Genomic DNA, 14,670 nt, shown 5'->3' on the forward strand with positions numbered 1-14,670 from the left:
TGGCTGCCATGTCAGCCCGAGTCGATGGGCTTATACAACAAGCAGAGCATTCATCGATCGCTCTGCTGCAGGCAGAGCCCTGCTGCATCGGGATTCCTGGGTCCAGCCCCCCCATTCCCGTGGTGCTGGGAACAGCCGCCCTCCCTGTGCTGATGGAAAATCCGATGAGCTCATGACGAGCATGCCGCCCGATCCCAGCAGCTGCATGCCCCAGAGCTCCCCGTGTTCCTCAGCCCCTCGGCATGGGGTGCAACGCTGCCATGGCTCCCTCGGGCTGGTCTGGGGAGGGAGCTGCACCCAGTGGGGCTGGGGCCCAGCCATGGCTTTAGCCCCCGCAGCGTGCCCAGCGCCTCGCCCTGACGCTGTCTGTGGGGAGCCAATGGGGTGCGGAGCACCCCAAAATCAAAGGACAATCCCCGGAGCGGATGGGTGCGGTACCAGCCCATCACCGGCAGTGCGCCGGGGCAGCCACCAGCCCCCCGAGCACCTTGCCACAGGGCTGGCATCGCGGCCAGCCGCAAAGCCCCGCTGCTGCAGGACAATCCCCTGTGGGTGCAGGTGACAAATGGGCCAGCAATGGGCTGAGCCCTGCCCTGCCCTGCCCTGCTGCAGCCCTCCCCGCTCTGTAATTATCCCAGGCCGCATCTGTAATTAGTGCCCTGATGTCATGGTGTCAGGCCTGGGCAGCCCCACACGCTCCCCGCCAGCCCCACCTTGGCCTCTGGCCCTGGGGCTGAAGGAGATCCCAGTCCTCCAACGCCGTCCTGAGGCGCTCCAGCCCCTGCCCGGCTCTGGCTACCTGCGCTCCCCGCCAGCATCGTTGCTGGACCCCCGTCCCATCCCTGCCCCACAGCACCCGAGCTGCTGTAGGGCTGGATCCGGCCCTCTGGCCAGTGCAGGGCTTGCCTGCTCCTATTGCTGCATCTCTGCCCCCTCCCACGCTGCCAGATGCCTGCCCGCACCTCGCCGTGCTGGCTCTGCCACCTTCCTGGGGACGGATCCTGCCTGGGCAGGAGACAAGCCAGCCCCTGCCCTCCTGAGCCCCCCAGGCTGGGGATGAAGGCAGCGCTGCCGGTCTCCCGCCCCCTTGGCACAGGGAATGCGCTGGAGCAGCCCCGACAGCTATAAATAGAGCAGGAGGCGCAGGCGTGTGCTGGCCAGGGCACACGTGGGTCTGGGCGGCCACGGGCCCTCGGCCGGCGTGGGGCACAGGCAGGGTGTGGGGCTGCAGCGGCACCCCCGGGTGGGATGGGAACAGGGAGGAGGGTGAAAGCCCTGGGCAGGGCAGGGACACTGCTGCAGGGACGCACGCAGCCCTGGGCCAGGGGGACGGGAGGGGAGGCCCCACACAGCCGCCGCGGAGCAGCACCCGGCACTTTATTGCAAGGCAGACAACTGCGCTCCCTGCGGCACACGGACCCTGTGCACCCCTTCCCTCCGCCAGCACCCTGGGCTGCCCGGCCCCACAGCCGCCCCCACCTCTAGCACCCACGCAGGGGCCGGGCTGCGCCGGTGACGGTGAACCATGCACTCAGCACCTCCGAGGGCGCCCGTGTCTGCTGGCCTGGCTGCTGCCCACCGGCAAAGAGGGTGAAGGTGCCAGGCTCGAGGCGCCAGCCCTGTGCCCAGACGGCGCGCTGCTCGGCCGCCACCTGGAAGGACAGCTTGGTCTCCCGGCCGGACGGCACAGCCACGCGGCGGAAAGCCACCAGCTGCCAGCGGGGCACTGGCACGGATGACTGCTCCCACTGCAGGTACAGCTGCACCACCTGCCCAGAGGGACCGGAGTCAGTGCCAACAGGACCCCCCAGCTGCCCCCCTGGCAGAGGGGACCCCAGCCGCATCCATACCCTCTATGGCTGCATCCATACCCTCTATGGCCGCATCAGTGCGGAGCAGCCATGCTCACCTCCTCGCCGTCCCGCTGCCCCGTGTTCTCCAGCACCACGGACACGGAGAGGTTGGCACAGATGGGCAGCACTGGGGGGCTCAGCACCAGGTCCCGGTACTTGAATGTGGTGTAGGACAGCCCGTAGCCAAAGGGGTAGAGCGGGGCCTCCTGCCCATAGTACCGGTACGTCCGCCCCTCCATGGTGTAGTTCTCCATCGGTGGTACCTGCAGGATGCGGGGCCGGTGGAGCGGGGCAGGGCTGGGCAGGTACGGTCAAGCATCATCCCTGCATCCCACAGCTCCCTGGCCACCAAGGCAGGGAAGGGCTACGGGTGCCACCGGCTGCCCCAGCCTTACCTGGTGCATGCCTGCGGGCCATGTGGCCGGCAGCCTGCCGGCCGGGTTGGCCCCTGCCTCACCCAGCAGGACCCTGGCGATGGCGAGGCCGGTGGCCTGGGCAGGGAAGAAGCAGGCCAGGATGGCGCCCACGCCCTCATGCGCCTGCGCCCAGCTCACGTCCAGGGGCCCCGCGTTGAACAGCAGCAGGATGACGGGGCGCCCGGCGGCTGTAGGGAGACAGTTGTCATCAAGAGCCCCGTGCTGGCGCCACTTGGACGCCTCTGGGGTGCCCGGGGATGGGGAACACCTTGGGGGGCTGCGGTTCCCCTCCCTGTGCCCCAGCCCATCACCACCCCCTCTGAGCTGGTCCTGACCCCCGGGACCCCAACCAGTCCCCAGGTGCCAGCGCACTGCCCCAGCCAGGAGCCGAGCCCCGCAGAGCCCCTACCCGCCTGCACGGCATCCTGCAGCAGCTCCAGCTGGTGGCCCGGCAGGGACAGGTCCCTCCGGTCCTTTGCCTCCGTCTCCACACCCGTCCCTGTGTGGAGACAGCCAAGGGACAGCCCCTTACACCCCACCCGGGCCACCGTGGACAGACGGGGCAGAGGGGCACCAACCGCCTCAGGGGGCAGATGGGGTCCTGTTCCTCTCCCAGAGCTGCCCAGGCTCTGCGGTGCTCCACCTCCTCAGGCCATTCCCACCCAGCGCCCTCCCCGCTCCCACCTACCTGTCCCCAGGCAGACCACCACCACGTCGGCGGCCGCCGCCGCACCCACCACCTCTGCCCGTGAGTACTGCTGGCACTGCGGCTCACGGCAGCCTGCTGCGAAGGTGACGTTGGCTGGCAGCGTCTCCAGCCCTCTCCTGCACCAGGGAAGAGCAGAGGGTGCAGGGGCTGCTGTGCCCCAGGGTCGGGGCACCTTGGGGATGCCCCCTCTTGCCCCGGCCCCCAGCAAAGGGTCGAGCAGCTCCAGCAGCAGCCCCAGGCAGTGCCCAGGACCAGGGGACGGAGGGCAGCACTGCGCTGTCTCACCGGGGAGTGTAAATGTAACGTGGCTCCGGCACCGGCGCGTAGTCCCCAAACAACACCCGGGGGTTGTCGGCGAAGGGTCCCACCACCTGTGGAGGGCAGAGGGGTGAGGGTGGGCACCGGCAGCCCTGTGCCATGCAGCCTGTGGCTCTCCAAAGAAGGGATGCCTGCGTGCCCGCAGTACGGGGCCAGCAGCCCCTGGGTCACCACGACCCCCTGCCCGCCTCTGCGCGCGGTGCTCACCGCTAGGCGCTTGCCGGGCAGGTCCCGGGCCCGGAGGGGCAGCGTCCCCCGTGCGTTCTTCAGCAGCACAAAGCTCTTGACAGCAGCTTCCAGCGAGAGGTTGCGGTGCTCGGGGCTCTGCACAGCGCTCAGGTCCAGGGCGCTGTAGGGGTTCATGGCCGGGGGGTCGAACTCCCCCAGCCGCATCCGCGTGTAGAAGAGGGGCCGGACCCGGTCGCGCAGCATCTGCAAAGACCCCGACACCAAAACCTCGGCTGTGCTCAGCGGGGGCAGCCCCAGCTCCCTGCCCGTGCCCCCGGCCCTGCTCCCTGGCTCACCTGCAGCGTGATGTTGCCCATGACCAGAGCCTGGGGGATGTGCATGAAGACATTGTTCCTCGTGCCGTAGGAGAGCTCCAGGTTGCAGCCGGCGTTCATCGAGGCTGCCATGCCGGTGAGAAGGGAAACCACCTGTCACAGCTGCGTGATGCCCGGGGACCCCACGCCCATCCCGCGAGCTCACCGACCGCCGTCTCCAGGAAGGTGTGCGTGTAGTGGTGCCCCAGCATGATGAGCTCCAGGGCTCCTTCATCGCTCACCACGTAGCCCTCAAACCCCCACTCGCCACGCAGGATGTCCGTCAGCAGCTTCTTGTTGGCACAGGCGGGAACGCCGTTGATCCTGTCGGAGAGGGGATGGGGCAGCCCGGATGACCGGCCACTCCGCGGGCAGCCCAGCCCACGCAGCCCCCACCATGCTCAGTACCTGTTGTAGCTGCACATGAAGCTGTAGGAGCCAGCGCGCACGCACGCCTGGAACTGGGGCAGGAAGGTGGTGCGCCAGTCCCGCTCCAGCACCTGCAAGTGCCGCGGCAGAGACGGGTCAGCGCCTGGGGGGGCCCCCCGCCATCCCACGGCCCCGCCGCGCTCACCTTGGCATCAAAGCTGAGCCTGGAGACGGGAATGTTCTCAGGGCCCCCGTGCACGCTGAAGTGCTTGCAGCCGGCACTGGCCTTGATGTAGCGTGGGTGCTGACCCTGCAGCCCCTGCACGAAGCTGCGGGCCAGCTCCCCGCTCAGGAATGGGTCTTCCCCGTAGGTCTCCTGGCCAAGGCGCAGGCGGGTCACTGCCGGGACCCCCAACCCCACATCCCCGCAGCCAGCGCCCCAGGGAGCTGCTGCCACCCTCCAGCTGGGCAGCCACGGTCCTGCGTGGCCTGATCCCGGCCCCAGGCCAGCCCGCCCCGTGCTGGCACCTGGTTCCTGCCCCACAGCGGGTGCCTCATGATGTTCAGGACGGGGCTGAAGCAGCTGAGCCCTGTGTGGTCACCGTAGCGGCCGGTGGCAGCGAAGTTGTTGTGCTTGGCTCTCACCTCGGTGGCAGTGGCGTTGGCCACCCGGTAGATGAGCTCAGGGCTGCGGGGAGAGCGCAGGGGGGTGTGGGCGAGGGGACGCCCATCTTGCAGGGCCATGTTCCGCACCCCTGGACGCCCCGTCCCATGGGAGCCATCCCGCGGGGACCCGGCCCCAGTGCTGGTACCTGAAGGCGGCAGCGAGCCCCAGCGCCTGGGGGAAAGCCGTGGCCCAGCCGGGCGCCTCCGCATCGCCCCGCAGACACTCCGTGTTCCAGTTGTAGGGCGCGATGCCCAGCCGCGGGATCGGGGGTGCGGGGCCGTTCCCCATCGCTCCCCCCCTCGCCACCTGCGGGCCAGCGGCACTGAGCAGGGGGGGCCCCCGCCCGGGGGGGTCCCGGGGCCGCCCCCCGCCGCCCCCTCACCTGCAGCACCAGCTCGGCGGGGCTGAGCCGGCCCAGCAGGTCGTCGAGGCGGCGGTGCCAGGGCAGCGCCGGGTCCTGGAAGGGGAAGGGGAAGGAGGAGGGCTGAGCCCGCCCCGGCCCGGCGCCCAGCGCCGCGCACAGCAGCACGGCGGCGGCCCGGAGCCCCGCCAGCCCCGCCACGGCCGCTCCCGGGGCCGCCGCGCTCCGCCGGCCGGGCGGGGGGAAGGCTCGGCGGGGCATGGCACGGCTCGATTCGCGCGATCAAGCCCGTCCCGTCCCGGCGCTCCGAGGCCACGGGCGATGGGCGCAGCGGGGCGGGGCGGGGCGCGCTGCAGCCCGGCCCTGCGCCCGCCGGACGGGGCGGAGCGGGGCGGGACGGGACGGGGTCGCGGGGTGCTACCGGGCCCCGGCCGCGCTCCCCCCTGCCCGGGAAGGCATCAGAGAGCGGCGGAGCCGGAGGAGCCCCAGCCGGAACGAGCAACCGGGCCCGGCCGGCGGCACCGGAGCACCGAGCTCCCGTCCCCTGGCTCCGCCGCCGTGGCGCGTCGCGGTGTTTCGGTTCCCCCCCCTCCGAGCACCTCCCGGCGAGGGCACGTCTGCGAGCGGGAACCGGCAGAGCCGCCCGGCACCGCCGAACCGGCTCCCGGGGTCACCCCGGCACCGGCGCTGCCGGCGGCGGAGCTGGCAGGGCACGGCCCCCGCTCGGGGCTGGGGGGCAGAAGATGCCCCACCGCCGCTCCTGGCCCGGGGACAGCGAGGGGAAGGGCCTTCGTTAGCACGCTGTGCTTTAACGAGAGCCACGGAGCGTGATGCCAGCGCAGGTCCCCTGTGTGGCCCCCGCTGCTCAGCCGGCTCAGCACGGCGGGACATTGCCCAGGACCCATGCGGTGACCAGGGACACGGTACCTCCCGTGGGCACCCACGCACCGGAGCAGCCGCGGCGGCTGTGGTCACGCTCTCGGTGCCCAGAGGCCGAGGCTGCTGGTCCTCCTGGCCGTGCTGCTCCAGTCCCACACATGCAGCCTGGGGACACAGCGCGGGGCTGGGCAGCAGCTCCGCCATCAGCACGGCGGCAGGGCTGTGGCTGGAGCTGGCACATGTCCCAGGGCCTGGCCAGGTGACTCTCCAGCCAGCGAGGACCAGCACTGCGTGACCCAGAGCAGCACGTGCAGCTCAGGCAGCCCCCGGGCACGCGTCGATATTTGCTCTGTGGCTTTCTCACACGGCCACTCGCACGAGACAAACGGCACGGTGACAGCCGGGGTTTGGCTTGGCACGGGCAGCCTGGGCCCACGGAGATCTGTGTCTCCGTGTGGGTGAGCTTGGTGGCCGTCTGACTCGGGGGCTCGTGCCCACCTCCAGCATCGCGGCCGTGGGGTTGTGCACTGTGTGTGGCGGGGTCTCCGCTGCCCCCACCTTCGCTATCCCCTGGATGTCGCTCTCCAGCTGGGAGAGGCACAGGGGGTGAGAGGAGAGCACGAAATGGCCGTTCGCCCACCAGTGCTGGGATGAGACTGGGAGCAGGAGGGGAGCCGGCGTGTGCAGTCTGCTCCCCTGTGCTTTAGGGCTGGGAGCTGGGGAGGCACAGACATCATCTCACTGGCACCGTGTCCTGCTCCTGCCGGGAACAGAGGCAACACTGGCAGTTCCCCAGCTGGGATTGACCACACCAAGGTACCAGGCCTAGGGGCTCACAGCCCGTCAGCAGCCGAGCGAGCACGGCCTGCGCCATCCCGGGGATGTAGCCATGTAAGGCAATGCCAGCAGGTCGGCTGCAGCCAGCAAGAGCCCGGCCGGCCCCTGCGCTCCCGGCACTGCTGCTCGGCGGTGACAGCGAGCGATCACCCAGCTGCTGGATTCCTGAGCCGCCGGCGGGGGGGGGTCCCGCTATCGGCTCCCTCTGCTCCCAGAGCACATCCTCCCACCCAGCACACAGCCTCCATCGCACCGTCCCGGCTTGAGCACGGGTCAGCAATCAGCACTCGCTCAGTCTAGAATAAAGATATATCCAAATAAATAAATAACTGCCAGGCAGCATCCATCCAGGAACAGACGCCGGCGCTCGGGTGGCCACGCTGGCTGGGGAGGGTCGGGGGGAGCTTGATTTTTCCAGTCCATATTTACTGCAGTTGCGCAAAGCTCCAAGTTGGGCTGATTTCTGTGACGCCCCTGTCCCCTGCTGCCTTTCTGCACGGCCGTGTGTGTTTCTCACGCGGGTGAGCTGTGGAAACCCCGCGCTGAGCAGCTCCCGTTCCCGCACCGAGCTGCGCCCCGAGGCTCCGAGCTGGCCCAGGGCTGGCTCCATCCGCCCCGGGGGACGCCGGCTGCCCTCGCCCCAAGAACCAGCTTCTGCCGGGACACCGGGGCCAGCGGCGGGCAGGGAAGGGGCAGCGCAGGACCAAAGCAGAAGCAGGACCCGCCGGCCCAGGCGCACCGGGGAAGGGACCCTTCCCCCTGGCGAGGACCTTGCTTTGAGGACGGTCCTTTCCCTGAGGAGTCATTCACACAGCAACTGCCATCAGCGGGGCCGGGGCCCTCCACCGCGCCGCCAGGAGGGAGCCCGGGCAGCGGGGGGGGCCGCCGTCCCGCCTTCGCCTGGGACCGGTCGCAGGGAGCAGCACCGTGGTCATCGCCCCCTTCCCCTGGCCCTCACCGGCCGGGCAGGGCTCATCCGCTCCCGGGGGCACCGGCACCGGCACCGGCACCGGCACCGGCACCGGCACCGGCACCGGCACCGGCACCGGCACCGGCACCGGCACCGGCACCGGCACCGCGGGCGGCGGCGCCCCCTGGCGGCGCACAGCCGCCCCTGGCCCCGCACGCCGGAATTTGTAGGCGCCTCTCCGTCACGTGATGACAGCGCGCATGCGTACGGAGCGGCCGCGTTGCTCTCTGGGGCGCGTAGTTCGGCGGCGCGGGCGCGGCGGGGCCGGCAGCGAGGGGGGACTACGAGTCCCGTCGTGCCCCGCGGCGCGGCGCGGTGCGGTGCGGGAGGCGGCCGGGCCGGGCCGGGGACGCAGCGGGCCGGGCAGGATGTCGCGCCAGGCCGGCCGCGGCACCGAGAGCAAGAAAATGGTAACGGCGGGGCCGCGGCGCCTGAGGGGCCGGGCGGGCCCCGGCGGGCCCCTGCGCCGCCCGCCCGCGGGGGGCGGGCCCGGGGCGGGGGGTGCCGGAGGAGGCGGAGGCCCGGCCAGGCCCGGCTGTCGGGTCGAGGCCCGCGGCAGGGCCCGGCTCTGCCCGCCTCCGTTGGCGGGGTGGGCTCGGCGGGACCTGCCCCCCTTCCTCCGCCGTTCCCGCCCGCCCCGGAGGCCCAAGCCCTTTGAAACGGGCTCGGCCTAAAGCGTCCGGTACCCGCAGCGGCTGCTAACGGGAGCTCCCGTCGCCTGCACGGCGGGGCAGGGAGTGCCCGGTGCGGCGGGCCCGGACAGCCGGCTGCCGTGTGGGGGAGCAGAGATCAGGCAGGAACGGGACGGTTCTGGTCATGGAAGCTTTACCGTCAGAGCGCAAACGCTTCTCTCCCGTCTCTTTTCTTCTCTCTAACCCGATTCCGTGTTATCAGTCCGGCTGAACCGAGGAGCGAAGGAGATGGAGAGCAAAACCACAGAGCTGAGGTCTAATTCTAGGTCAAAACAGATCGAATTAATTCATTTTTGATGCAATGTCAGTATTTGAAAGCACGTAATAAAAACAAAATTTGTTTTTTCTCCCTCTTTGGCCATGTTGACGGGCTGGCTCAGGCTCAGCGGAGGCCAGGCAGCTGCCCGCTCCTGCCCCCTCCGCACGACGAGGGATTCTCTTCTAGGCATTCAACTCCTGAAATACAACGATTTTTATTTAAGGAATTGGTGTTACTTCATTAGGATTCTGACGTTTTTGTAGCCACGGAACGGTTGTGTATTGTTGAGACTATCCACTAGTCTGCAATACGGAAAAACATAAATAATGGAAAAAGTATTAGGCACTTTAATTCCATTAAATGGACTGAAAATGAAGAGTTCGCTTACAAATATGAATTTAGAAGTTTGCCTTGTTACAACACTTTAAAGTTACCTGAATAGCAGCGTTGCAGGTGATAACTATGACGAGCGCTGGGTTTGCACGCTTTGGGGCTGATGACAGACGGCTCCATGGCTTTACACAGTAAATGACAGCGTCTTGGACTGGTAACAGCTGGATTTCCTCCATCCATTCACCCCCTACTCTCTGCAGCTGCCAAGCCCCGTCTTTACTAAAATTACTGAAATCCTTAAAAATAGCGTAACCTTTTCTTGCATGTTTGTTAAATTCTCTGCCAAATGTCTGACTGCCAGTTGAGCTAAAGGAGACTTCCCCCTTGTCGTTAGCTCTTGAGCGATGTGAACTTGCGCAACCTTTGTCTTTCCAAGATGAAAGCAGAATTGTAAGGAAAAAATGCCAAAGAATGTGTCAGTTCTTTAGATCTAAAATTGGGCAAAAGTCCCAAGGAGCCTGACTGGTTCTTTTCACCACGTGCTTAAAGCCTTTTGGTAGGTAATGGCTGTTGATCTCCTGATTTACAATGACAAGGTGGAATTCCCCCTGTCTTCTAACAAACCCAATTTCTATTTGTTGAATGTTGCCGTTTGGGAGTGATTCCTCCTCCTGTTTGTCTTGGCTTTGTGTAAACTTGTTCAGAATGAAGCGTGATCAGTGTTGTCACTTAACTCTGATGTTGTCTCTTTTCCCTTCCTTTCTGCCTGCCTGCTGCTTTCATTCTGTAGTATTGGTATTTGCCATTCATTTCACCTTCTGCATCTATGCATCTCATGGTAGGTGATAGGCTTTTAATGTGAGATTAGACTCTCTGTAATGTTTCTGAATGCTAAAACTGAAAGCAGAAATAAATTATGATGGTTTATTTGTTCCTGAAAACACTTCCTTCAGGTTCTGTGAAAAGCTAAAGCCTATTGTAGCTTTTTGTTTTGCAGCCTTTAATGACCGTGTAATCACTGGTCCGGCTTAATGGCTTCCAAGAAAATGCACTTTGACGTAGTTGCGGATGGGTGACGGTGGTGGCTGGGAGAGGAGACCTCTTCCCTTGGCGTTTTCTGCAAATCTGGCAACTGCGCAAAGCAAGCCCAAGTAACTTTGATCCTAGCCAGGCACAGAAAGCGGATGTGCACAACACAGATCTGCTGAGCTGACCTGAAATCGTCCTTGCTGTTCCTCTTCTAGGTCTGAGGGAGCTGATTTTAATGTAGCAAATTATGTGCCTAGATAACTTCCTAGGGGCCAGATGAGTATTGTTTTTTCTTAGTAGCAAAATGTAATAAATCTGTGAATGGACAAGCATTTTTTGTCCTGTTGAAAGGACCAGAAATGGAGCCTAACGAGTGTTGCCCATTTGCAGCACGATCATGAAACACAGGTAACGGATGGAAGTTTGAGCCAGTTTTCACCTCTGGGTCCGTGTTTGAAATAAATTTAGGTTCCTGACAACTGCATGTTTAGCCATCCAGGAGGTGGCCAGTAGCACACAAATGCCCTGGAGATGCCATTGCAGTTATCTGGGGATGGGCTCCTTAAAGCAGAGAGAGAGATGCTAATTGGCAGCTGACAGAGTTGCTAAGAGTGGCTAGAGAGAGTGTGAACAGCCTCCTGGCTTGCCTCTTCAGGGCAGATTTGGGACACGTTAATGGGAAGTTGGGAAGTGCTGTGTGCGTGGAGAGAGGGAGAGAAAGAAAGTGCTCAGTCGTTCCTAGTCAAAGAGGATTTCTCTTTCCAAGGAGACTGAAGTTGCCTTGCCAAAATACGAACTGGGATCTCTCCTTATTAAGCAGCAAATTCCTTTGAGACAGCAGGTTTCTATTCCCCCTCTCCAGGCCAACGGAAGCAGCGCTGGACACAGATGCAGCAGTGCTCAGTCAGTTTTCTTTTTGGCTTGTGCTAAATCCCTTTTGCCTCTGTCTAGAACTCGGAGCTCTTCACGCTGACGTACGGCGCTCTGGTCACCCAGCTGTGCAAGGACTACGAGAATGACGAGGACGTCAACAAGCAGCTTGACAAAATGTAAGTGGATCTGCTGCAGCGGAGCCTTGTAGGAGCTCGGGTTCACAGTATGGCACGTCTGCGTGCTGCACTAAGAATAAAAACCTGGCAGACTGAATTTCATTTAATGCTGATATTTCTCAGATTTCATTTTTTTTTCCTCCACTGTCTTCTTTTATAAACATTGGCTGTCTTTCTAAAGCTATGCTCTTTCCGCTCTAGCTGTTGCTCTTTGGTACGTTCACAGGGGTTACAACATAGGTGTTCGGCTAATAGAAGACTTTCTGGCCCGGTCCAATGTCGGAAGATGCCATGATTTCCGTGAAACTGCAGATGTTATTGCAAAGGTAATTGTCAAAGCACAGCTTTGTCAGGTTTTGTCATGGTTTTTCATGTGAAGATAGAGTATTTGCTACTCACAGGACTGTTGTGAGAGTTCGACTGAGATTTTGGGGAGGAGAAAGAGAATTAGATCCCTGACTGGTGGGAATTGGGAGAAAGGCATGGTGTTTTCAAGTAATTTGGCAAAGATCAAAGCTGTGCTGTTACTTCACGGGGCACATTCTTGTTCATACTCTGTTTGACGTAACAGATAGCATTTAAGATGTACCTGGGCATCACTCCAAGCATCACCAACTGGAGTCCCGGCGGCGATGAGTTCTCCCTGATCTTGGAAAATAACCCCTTGGTGGACTTTGTTGAGCTCCCTGACAACCACTCATCTCTCATCTATTCCAACCTGTTGTGTGGAGTGCTGCGAGGTGCCCTGGAAATGGTGAGCCAACGTCTCTCTTCCAGTGAGATAGATACACGAATAACCAAGGTATCAGGAGATACTTCAACATCTAGTCTTTGTGACTTCTGTGTTTGCTTTGAGCTTGAAATTCATCCCCAGGAGAAGAGCGGAGCTACAGGAGCGCTCGGCTGCCGTTGCGTATGGCAGCTGTGAGCCCCAGAGGTGCTGACCAAGCCCCTTCATCTTATGACCCAAGTACAAGCACTAGCGTCTCCTTCGATTTGTACGAAGCTTCAAATCCTTGCTTTGTAACTGCTATGAGCCCTAGTTGGGAATTGGCTGGAACAAGAGAACAGCTGTGTCTCAAATTTAGGAGTCCGTATTTAGGCTTGGTTATCTTGCTTAGCTGAAATTTTTGAGGCACGTACGTGGAGCAGCAGAACATGCAGCCCTGAGTGACAGGGTTAACTGGGCTCTGATCTCTGCAGGGAGTCCCGGTTGCGCTGTGGGAGGTACATTTGCCGAGGTGAGGTGCCCGCTGTCCACCACGTAGGCCACAATGTACAAGGAGGATGTAATCTTGAAAAATAACGAGTGCTTCCCTAGAGCTCTGCGTTGCATGTCGTGCCCTCAGAGTCCTTAGGCTGGTGCTTCACGATCAGACAGTTCCTAGAGAAGCTGCTATTTTAAGGGAGATAACAGGTCTTCTTTTTCCTCTTCTGTCACCTAGGTTCAGATGGCCGTAGATGTAAAATTTGTCCAGGACACACTGAAGGGTGACAGCGTCACAGAAATAAGAATGAAGTTCATCAGGCGGATTGAAGACAATCTTCCAGCTGGTGAAGAGTGAATCGCAACCCAGTCTCCCTTTGGGACTGGAGGAGACCAGCTGGTTTTGGCCGTTAGCTTTCATCACAGATCTGTAGGGATATAGCGCTTTCATCACAGATCTGTAGGGATCTAGTGCCCCTGTACATTCAGACTGACTCACTGACTACTTAAGATGTTATTATATTCTTCTACTGTTACTTCCATCTTCGGTAGAAGACGATTGTCTGGTTGCTGTTTATTTCACAGGTTCATTCTGAAGCTTTTTCATAAGGTGATGTCTTTTTCGTATTCCCCTGGGGACTCTTTCTACGCTCAGTTTCTAATTGTGACATTTGATTGTGCGAGAACTACTGCTCAGACTCTAGAAGAGCTCCAGTCTGTTCAAATCTGAATCTCTGTTTTAATACCAGGATTGGGGACCAAGGTGAGAGCCCACTGATTTACTGTTAAATGCTGTCCTTAAAAAGAGGTGTTTAAAATTCATTTGGAGATAAGCACGTAGTATTTCTGTAGACCAAACTGGCTTCCTGCATTTGATTCTGAAGTTACTAGTAAAACGCAAGCTTGATACAAGGGGTGATTTGGGAGAGCTGTTTGAGCGCTGGCACCCGGTTGGGGAGGCTCCTTTTGTTGGAGAGCAGTGGCATCGCGCAGCACCGGCAGATTCGGGAGGTCCGAGTGGCCTGGGCCTTTCTGCAGTTGCTCTTCCGCAGCAGTCTCGTGACTCCCCCCTTGGAAGGGGAGGACCATTAAATTGCAAGGGAGCAGCAGTGAATATTTTAAGTGGAGAAAAGGAAAGAGTGGCTAAAATGCCATCGGTCTTCAACAGCGTGTACAGCCCAGGGGCTGCGCGGCAAGTCCACGGAACGAAAAACAAAACTCAGACTAACGACTGGGAGGTATTAAATGCATTTCGGCAAGCAGAGCCTGTTCTCCTGTTACGGTGTATAAACACCGCGCAGTGCGGAGGTGGTGTTGGGGTGTGTTCTCGCAGATGTATAGGCTACAACAGAATTTCCCGTGTTACTTGAATTGGCAAGCTTCGGCAGTCTGTAGCACCTGCTGTTCTGTAAAATAAATACACAAAGTAGTGTTACATCTCAAAAAGCAAGATACTGGAAAATCAACTTCTGCCATCCCATTCAGCCAGAAAATGCAGTCAGACGTTCGGTTCTCAAGTCACTTTACATAGCATGAAGGCACAGGTCCACAGAGATAATGAGGAGCTTAACGTTGATAGCTCTTGCTTCCACAGGAGCTGGCGGCTCAAATACCTTTGTAGATTTATGCCTGAGCGTATGAAGTGAGAGAGAGAAAGCTGCTGCTTGTGCCGCTGGGCATTTAGGTTCTCCAGACGAACGCTGAGCCGCCTGGACACTGGTTGGCTCATCCCGTGTCCCTTTTTTTCCCAAACGAGTCCCTTTGGTGGGAGGGTTTGGATGCCCCTGTGGTGTCCTGTGAAGGGACAGCGAGTGGCTCTAAAAGCAGGCAGAGAATGGCACTGAGCAACAGCAGTGGCTGGGGAGGCAGAGGTGCTGCGCGGTCATGTTGCAGAGATGAAGAAGATCCGTCGTTTCTCATCGTTGACCATTACAAGTCATTTTAAGGCTGCATTTTAAAAGCAATTGCATTAAAAGAATCCCAGCGTCAACTCTTTGGTTTCCTCTTGCTTTTTATTTTGGCGATGTGGGTGCTGGTGCGGAGCCGGGGCTGGCAGGGTGACGGCAGCGCCGCACCAGGAATGTCTGGCTGCCGGCGCGTGTGAAAGCTGCTGCCTGAAGGAAACCTGCCCAATATTCAGCGCACGGAGGGATTGCGGCTGGGGGTGGGACTCGGGGGGC

The 14,670-nt window shown here is 61.3% G+C and overlaps 2 protein-coding genes across 6 annotated transcripts; one reads left to right on the top strand and one right to left on the bottom strand.

The window, feature by feature from the left end:
• Positions 1-1,354: 1,354 nt before the first annotated feature.
• LOC309598581 (uncharacterized protein) lies at positions 1,355-5,510 on the bottom strand. Its single transcript, XM_082329309.1, has 14 exons — positions 5,257-5,510; positions 5,020-5,180; positions 4,736-4,895; positions 4,413-4,583; positions 4,247-4,338; positions 4,005-4,162; positions 3,821-3,924; positions 3,504-3,728; positions 3,264-3,349; positions 2,958-3,094; positions 2,679-2,768; positions 2,249-2,457; positions 1,910-2,116; positions 1,355-1,769 (listed from the first exon to the last, which is right to left on the bottom strand). The coding sequence occupies exons 1-14, from the start codon at positions 5,494-5,496 to the stop codon at positions 1,482-1,484; spliced, it is 2,328 nt and encodes a 775-aa protein (XP_082185435.1). The 5' UTR covers positions 5,497-5,510; the 3' UTR covers positions 1,355-1,481.
• Positions 5,511-8,228: 2,718 nt separating this feature from the next.
• TRAPPC3 (trafficking protein particle complex subunit 3) lies at positions 8,229-14,467 on the top strand. 5 transcript variants are annotated; one of them, XM_082329484.1, is made up of 5 exons: positions 8,229-8,331; positions 11,186-11,283; positions 11,465-11,609; positions 11,855-12,085; positions 12,729-14,467. In XM_082329484.1, exons 1-5 carry the CDS (start codon positions 8,290-8,292, stop codon positions 12,846-12,848), a joined length of 636 nt encoding a protein of 211 aa, XP_082185610.1. In that variant the 5' UTR covers positions 8,229-8,289; the 3' UTR covers positions 12,849-14,467. The 5 variants fall into 5 exon arrangements, with proteins under 5 accessions (XP_082185610.1, XP_082185612.1, XP_082185611.1 ...); XM_082329486.1 differs by having other exon boundaries at positions 11,855-12,037; XM_082329485.1 differs by having other exon boundaries at positions 11,510-11,609.
• The last annotated feature ends 203 nt before the right edge of the window (positions 14,468-14,670 follow it).

The sequence above is a fragment of the Platalea leucorodia genome (assembly GCF_965183815.1).
Source record: "Platalea leucorodia genome assembly, chromosome: 18".
NCBI lineage: Eukaryota > Metazoa > Chordata > Aves > Pelecaniformes > Threskiornithidae > Platalea > Platalea leucorodia.